The 8,099-nt window shown below is 46.4% G+C and overlaps 1 protein-coding gene across 1 annotated transcript; it reads left to right on the forward strand.

The window, feature by feature from the left end:
• Positions 1 to 501: 501 nt before the first annotated feature.
• LOC306647091 (zinc finger protein 124-like) lies at positions 502 to 6,384 on the forward strand (the record flags this gene model as incomplete). The annotated part of the gene is made up of 5 exons (XM_079116116.1): positions 502 to 665; positions 1,324 to 1,386; positions 5,377 to 5,485; positions 5,865 to 5,925; positions 6,321 to 6,384. The coding sequence occupies exons 1-5, from the start codon at positions 609 to 611 to the stop codon at positions 6,382 to 6,384; spliced, it is 354 nt and encodes a 117-aa protein (XP_078972242.1). The 5' UTR covers positions 502 to 608.
• Between the last annotated feature and the right edge of the window lie 1,715 nt (positions 6,385 to 8,099).

Here is an 8,099-nt window from a genome sequence, read left to right on the forward strand (position 1 = left end):
TCTGAACCTTACTGAATTGGGAGTCCAAGTTTTCAAAACTTGAGCTTTCGAGGGGACATTGAAGATCTGAACCACAAGTGGGTTGGAAGCAAGTGTCGTGAACCCTCTATGAATCGAGCTTCTTCCTGCGTATATGCTACAAAACCTGACCAATGCCTTCATTTCTGCTTCCAAATTTCATGCTAGTTAGACTACAGGTGAATCCCAATGTTGAGAGACTCATGGGTAGAGGCCTCGTGGTGGTTGAGTCAACTAACAAACCGGAGGCTGGGTCTGTATCACGTACGTGGCGCCACTTCGAAGGCTAACAGCCCACCCGTAGCCTGACTCCTGCGGGACTCGGACTCTCCTGCTGCCCTCCAGCTGGGGCCTTGGTTGCGCTTACATACAGGAGCGCCTGGTGGGGGCGGACCCGGCTGAAGGCGGACACGTGACTTCCGCTATCCGCCTCGAGGCCCGCAGGGGGTGTGGCATCGGCCCGTCCAATCAGGAGCCGCCGGAAGTGGGCGGAGCTCGTCGGCCGGGGAGACCGGGGCTTCTGTTCACAGGTCCTTTGTTAGCGCATCTCGGGTCGCCGTGGTACCCGGGCTGGCTCTGCGGGTGGAGTGATGACCGCCGTGGTGGTGGGAGCCTGGGGAGACCCGGACACCGGGGAGCCGGAGGCGGTGAGTGCTGGCGGGCCTTTGGGACCAGGGAGCGGTGGCCGGTTGGGACCCCGGGATCCTCTGTGGGCTGCTCAGCTCGGCAGCCCCGCGTCTCCTCAGACTGGTGGGGGGGGGGTTGTGGGGAGACCCAACTCGCTTGTGGGGTTCGCGCCTGGGAGGAGAGGTTCCGTGTGGGGCTCCAGTCCTGGTACAGGGCCGGGGCCTGCCGCAAGCTGAGCAGCACGACAGGCCTTTCTCCGCCGGTTCTTGCATCAGAGCAGAAGGATTTCAGACCTGTCGCCCTCAGAAGCAGGCATGAGTTTATTAGAAGGACGAGCAAAGGGACCCTCGTGAGGGAGAGAGTGGGTCCTCTCCGAGAGGAGGACGCTCCCCTTAGGCTCTCCACTTTTATTGGGGGTCCCAGGGAAGTTTCCAGAGCACTGCCCAGGTCCACCTCCTGACTTTGAGAGCAGAATGACGTCAGGCTGTCAAGTCCCCGTGGAAAGAAAACTCTGGGTCACCTTGGCCCATGTTGACCTGTTCTAATTGGGACTTGTTCTTATGGATTTTGTGGTTAGGGGGATTATCCTTATTCCCCTGAGTTCTGTGATCTGATCTGTGTGAAAGTCCAGGTGATTTGTGTTCGGATTGATATTTCCGGCCTGCGTTTCTCCTGCAGATAACAGGTTATTTGCTGAAGAATGTAACATATCCTGTTGACCTACGGCAGGCAGGGCTGCAGGTAAATTCCTTTTCTGTTTTTATTTTTAATTTTGGTACCAGAGATTGAACCCAGGGGCACTTAACCACTGAGCCACATTGCCAGCCTTTTTTATTTTTTATTTTGAGACAAGGGCTAACTGGACTGGTATTTGGTGCACAGGGCTAGGAGGAGAAAGAATGGATTTACCAGATAAATACATGCCTTTCATACTGAGTTGTTTTCTGCTTTTCTTCAGAGAATCATCCCAAGTTCAGTCTCCTTTGGAAAACTATTACGTGGCATTTTCACAGTGCCAAGGTCACCTCCTCCCTCCTCTTCAGCCTTCTGGTGAAGCTTCTCATTGAAATTTTCACACTGAAATGAATGATATTTGGTTGTGTAGCTTTCCCACTTACAGTTGAAAAAAACGGAATTTGAAATTATAAAATGGAGACCTATAAAATCTTGATTTTGGCCCTTAAAATAGTTTCAACTTATATTTATTATTTTAATGCTTAATAAAAAACAACTGGGAAACACAAATGTCATGGAATGTTTTTGTAAGTTGAATGCATAAATTTTGGATAGTATGGCTCCTGAGTTGGAGTTAGCGGTAGAGTCCTGAGTATAGGAGTGTTTGTTTTGCCATTTGTATATTTGTAAATTAAAACCTTATGTATATGACTTTTCAGAAATAGGAATCAAGTTCAGAATCCAAGTGTTCCTGTGTCTGACAGATGGTCATTGGTCCTTAGTTGTGCATACTTTTTATACCCACCTGTCCCTTCCTTTTGGATGTAAGTAATATGATGAACACTCCGTGGTTCTCTCAGTTTCCTGGAAGATAAGGGCCCAATAATAAAGTTAATTCCTTCTGTGGGTTAATTTCCTGCCCCTACCCAGTGACCTGAGTTTCTCTTGAACTTTATGGCAGTATCCTCAGTAGTGGTCTTTTCCTCATCTTCTCAGTTCTGAGATTTTGCTCCTTTAGCAGAAGATCCAGGTTGCAGGGCAGCTGGTCTAGGACACAGAAGCTCTGCGTCCTCCCGCCTATACCGTGTGCATTTCTTCATTTGGTGGATGTCGACTGTCCTCTGTAATAAAGCGATAATACTAAGTAAAGCCTTCTCCCATATTCTGAGAGTCATTCTACTGAGTTGTTTATCATGAAGAACATTAAAGGAACACCTGAATTTTTGACTAACTGGGCATTTCTGTGGATAGCTCTGGTACCTAGTCGTGGTTATTATGTCTGATGACATGTGGGACATGAACCCTTAACCTGCGAAGTCTGACGCAAACTCCAAATGGTTTCAATGTGAACATCGTTGGAATCATCAAGATTCATAACTAGAGCCAGATGTGGCAGTGCGAGCCTGTAATCCCAGTGACTCATTACAATGACTCAAGAGTAGGGGGTTGCGATTGTGGCTCAGGGGTGGAGCACTTGCCTGGCATGAGTGAAGCACTGGGTTCGAGCCTCAGCATCACATATAAATAAATAAAATAAGGTATTGTGTCCATCTACAACTAAAAAATTTTTTAAAAAAAGAGGTTGAGGTAGGAGGATCACAGATTTAAGGTCAGGCTCAGCTTAGAGAGATGCTATCTCAAAATTTAAAAAAAGATGTGGGGAGGTGCTGGGGAATGTGGGAACGTAGCTCAGTGACATAGCACTGCTGGTTTCAGTCCCCGTTGTCCAAAAAGGAAGAGGAGGAAGAAGAAGAGAGGGGGGGAAAAAAAAAAGTAGTCAAAAGAATCTCCTCATGTTCCCCTCTTTGACTCCTGTTGAGATTCCCTGTAGATGAACACATTCCTGATTTTTTGGTTAACCCTGATATTACCGTGTTACCTGATACTTCTTTACCACGAAGTACTGTTTTTGTTTTGTTTTATTTTTTCCTCTTTTTATCTTCGTATAAATGTGTAGTACAGGGGTCATAGTGTGAATGTTTGCCTTCATTACTTTTTTTGCCTCAGTGTGTTTCAGTGTTTTTGGCTTCTGGCATCTAATTTCTTCATTCTTTCCAGTGGTTACGGTGTTTCAGGATATTTTCTATCTTGCAAAAAAAAAAAAAAAAAAAAATGCCTGTTCTCTCACATTTGTGTAATTTGTAAATTCAATCCAGAATAAACCCTCAGGACATTGCAGAAAAGTTGTCAGGTTGGGATTCAAGGTCAAGATCACAATTTCAGGGAAGAGCAGTGGACTTTAACCATTGACCCTCTACTCCATTCCTCTGCTTCCTTGTTCATGATGGATACCATCATGTGGGGTTATCTAATTGATTAACTCTCGTCCTAATCCTGTGAACACATCTGATATGGCACCTCTTCTTCGCCTTAGAGTTATACCATTTTGCATGTATATTTTTTTATATTCTGCTAAGTATGTGATAATCATTTGTACTCTAAATTCTGTGTTCAGCGGGGTGCAGTGGTGCATGCCTATAATCCCAGGGGCTTGGGAAGTTGAGGCAGGAGGATCATAAGTTCAAAGCTAGACTCAGCAACTTAGCGAGGCACTAAGCAACTCATCAAGACCCTGTCTCAATAAAATATAAAAAAGAGCTGGGGATGTGGCTCAGTGGTTAAGCACCACTGGGTTCAGCTTCCCACCCACCCCCAAAATTCTGTGTTCATTTGTTTTACTGTGGCATTCTTTTATTGACCTCATTTTGCAATTATTTTTTCCATGTTGGTTGTAACTCCCTTTATTTTAATATATGTGAATTTGTCAGTGTCCTCCATTATGTCTTGTCCTTTTTCTGTAAGATCCTGGGGACATTGAGTTCTTTCTGAGACTGTTTTGCCTTGTTTCACTTTGCTTTGACATGACCCAGTGTAGTTTCCCTTGTTGGCTGGTCATTTCCTCTTGAACTTGAGGAAGAACATTTTATATTCTTTGGAGAACAGTGCTGCTGAGCCTTTTAGGTATTTTGCCATCATGGGCACCCTCACCATTGAACGTTGGCGGGTGTCAGTGAAATCTCAGAAACTGCAGCTTTTTTGTGGTCCTGGAGGTAGAGCCCAGGGCACTGACACTGAGCTATGTCACCAGCCCTTTTTTTTATTATTCATTCATTGTACTGGGGAATGAACCCAGGGCTGCTGTACCACTGAGCTACATATCCCGCCCCTTATGTTTTTGTCTTGAGACAGGCTTTTGCGAGGTTGCCACCCACCTGCCTCAGCCTCCCAAGTTGCTGGGATTGCAGGCGTGTACCACTGTCCCTGGCTGGAAATTGCAGCTCTTAACCTGATTCTCAATGTGAGAGAAGCCCAAGTACACTGTCTGGGTCTTCTAGAAAGAGCTCTGGCATGGCGTTTTCCCACCCTGTGTGTGTGCATGTGCACACGTGTGCACTGAAGTTGTGCCGGAAGTTGCCCTGAGGCTCAGGAGTATGGGGGTTTTTGAGGAAGGCTGTGTTGCCCTGCTTTTTCCCTCCTACCTGATCTATTTATCTTCCCAGTAATTTGCTTCTGGAATAAAAAGGGACAGAGGAAAAACTGGGTCTGTCATATTACGCCAATAAATTAAAATGAATCCTGTCGTTGAGTCGTGGTGGGGCCATGAGCAACAGCAGGGAGGTTTTTCCCACAAGGAATTGACCGTCTTAATTTGTGTGCCATTCTCTCATTTCCCCAAGGTGAAGTGGACCCTCCCACTACAGAGACTCCTCGATACGCGTGATTTCCTTGTGTTTCTGGGTCTGGTAACTTATAAGGAAGTGAGTTGAGCACAGATCAGAGTTCTTGTGTGTGGTCCACCTGCTCCACCTCCTGACTGGCTGGGCCCAGGCTTACACCACCGCTCCAGCCAGAAATTGCAACTTTTGTTTCATTGTAAATGGGCGGAAATTGCAGCTCAGACAGATTCTCAATGTAAGGACCCAGGTGTGCTCTCCTCCACCTTGGCTACTGTAGGGTAAATGTTTGGAGACCTCAGAGCGGTGGGCTTTGTGCATCTGTATGGTTCACTCCTGTGGAAATTTGTCTAGGATGTTTCAGGACTCAGTGGCCTTGCAGGATGTGGTTATAGACTTCACCCGGGAGGAGTGGGCTCTGCTGGATCCTTCCCAGAAGAGACTGTATGGGGATGTGATGTCGGAAACCTTCAGAAACTTGACGTCTCTAGGTAAGGACAGGAACATCCTTTGGTTAGTCAGTTGGAAACGTCTTTATTTATTCCATTTCTCTTTTGCTTCTTCTCTCTCTCCATCCTTCCTTTTTCTTTTTAATTTACTTCCTTTCTTTTCTTCCCACCTTCCTGCTTTCTTCCCTCCCTCCTTCCCTTCTTCCCCAGGCCCTCCCCCATGCTGCTCAAGGGCTGTGCCACAAGCTGCACTGCTAGCCAAGAACAAGTGCTTCTTACCCTCGGACTTTGTTCCACAATTTGGAACAGGCAAGGGACTGTGTGGTGACCACGTCTGGCATGTTCCTAACCCTCTGAACCTGTGAGCTAGTCACAGTTCTGAACGTTCTAATAATTCAGAGTGATCGTCTCTGCATTCTAGGAGAATTGTTGCAAGACAACAACTGTGAAGATTGCTACGGAAATTTGGGGGGAAAGTTAAGGTAATTCTGTTCACGAGTGAAAGCAGTGTCCCTCAAGAGAATTCTAGTACGTGATTAAATATTTCTTCCCGAGACAGTGGGTCGCTAAGTTGCCGAGGTTGCTTTGAACTTGGAATTCTCCTGCCTCAGCCTCCCACCACTGGGATTTCAGGTGTGCCTCTCGGCACCTGGCTTCTCCCATTGTGCACTGTCTGTGGACTCAGCCTCCAGTCCGCTGGGTTTGTTTTTCTGTCCAGAGATCTGCATCTTCCCGCTGTCTCCTCCGCTCCTGGCCCCAGCAACCACTCTCCCATTCTCTTAGTATATGTGACCTATTTCCCTCGTAAGTGAGGTCAGGCCGTGTCCGTCGTATCTGTCATTTCACTGAGCACACTGCTGTCATTTCATCCCTATAGTGGCAAACGGAAGACTCTCTGCAGGGAGGCCCGCGGACTTGCATTGGTAGCCTGGCCGCGGTGACGCTGTCACCGTGCCCGGGGACATGCAGTGAGTCTGTTTCCTTTGGTCTTAAGCCTTAGAAAGGCGTTGCCGAGTTAGATGACAGTTTGTTTTCTGTACAAACTTCCTGCTGCGTTCCATGGGGCTGCACCTGCGAGCATGTCTGAGAGCGGCGACGAGGTTTCCTTCGGTCCACGTCCCCAAGCTTGTTATCTGCAGCTTGTAACAACAGCCGTCCTCACAGTGTGAGCTGGTATCTCATGGTGGGTTTGCTTTCCATTTCCGTGATGATTTGTGACGTGGAGCACCTTTTCATAACTGGCTTTGGACTTGGTCCTCCTGCCTCAGCCTCTGGAGCCGCTGGGATCACAGGCGTGGGCCGCCGCGCCCTGCACGCCTTGCCCTGTTGCGTAGGCCCCTCGCTTCTTTCATGCCTCTCGCCCACACTTCTCACCTCTTGCTCTCCCACTGCGTGACAACCTTTGATATGTGATGACCGAGTCACGACCCTCATCAGATCAGTGGCACAGTGGTGTTTGGACTTCCGAGCCTCCAAAACCCCGAGCTAAGATAAACCTCTTTTTCTAAACCACCGGCTTCTGTACTTTGTGACAGTAAGAGAAAATAGACCGAGACATACTCGTCCCTGGACACATGGCTTCAAATGGTTCTTCATGACCTGGTGGCTGCTGTTTTCATGTAGTTGCTTGACAGAGGCAGAAGGTGTTCAGTTTAACATGATTCCTTTGATTTGTTTGCTTTTTTGACCCGAGCTTTTGATGTGTCTACAAAATCAATGCAAGTCAATGTCTAGGGACCTCTCCCGTGTCCTCTCTTCTGGGTGCTTTATAGTTTCCACTTTGTCCATTTTCAATTCATTTTGTGTACTGTGTAGGACAGGGGTTCAGTTTTATTATTTGGCTTGTGAGAAGGCCGTTTTCCTGTACCCTTCATTTAGGAGGCTATCTTTGTGTCTTGGTGGTGTGGTCAAACATTAGCTGGTGCTGTGTCTTCTGATCATTGGTTGCCAGTTCTGTTCTGATCTGTTCCTGGACCCTCTATTGTGTCCCACTGGACTGTGTGCCTTTTTAAACCACTATAATACCGTTTTGATTATTATAGCTTGGTGAAATGCTTTTGTCAAGAATGTGGTACTTTCTACTTTATTTATTCATCTTGGAATTGTTCATGTTGTTTGGGGTGTTCTGTGATCCTGAATACTTTTTAGATTGTATTTCCCATTTCTGTGCAGAATTTGTGATTTTTATCAGGATTGAATTGAATCTGTATTGTTTTGGATGGTATGGAAATTTTAATATTCATTTTCCTGATCCATGAATACAGGTTAGGTTTTTATTTATTTGTAATTTCTTTCCTCAGTGTTTTATAGCTTTAATTCTACAGATATTTCATATTCTTGGACAAATTTATTCTTAGGTAATTAACTTTTTGTTTTGTTTTGTTTTGTTTTGTTTTGTTTTGTTTTGTAGTGCAGATCGATCCCAGGAGCCCTTACCATTGAGCTAGAGTCCCAGTTTTTTAAATTACTTTGAGACAGGGTCTTGCTAAGTCGCTGCAGCTGGCTGGAAATTGCCAACCTTCTGCTCAGCCTCCCTAGCGGCTAGGATTATAGGTGTCCACCCCTGATCCTGTACTTTTTTGTACCTGCGTTCCTCACCTTGTCCTTTCTTATCTCATCATATCTCTGGCATTGCTATCATTGGATGCTGACCTCC

This window comes from Sciurus vulgaris, assembly GCF_902686455.1.
Source record: "Sciurus vulgaris genome assembly, chromosome: 16".
In the NCBI taxonomy this organism is placed as follows: domain Eukaryota; kingdom Metazoa; phylum Chordata; class Mammalia; order Rodentia; family Sciuridae; genus Sciurus; species Sciurus vulgaris.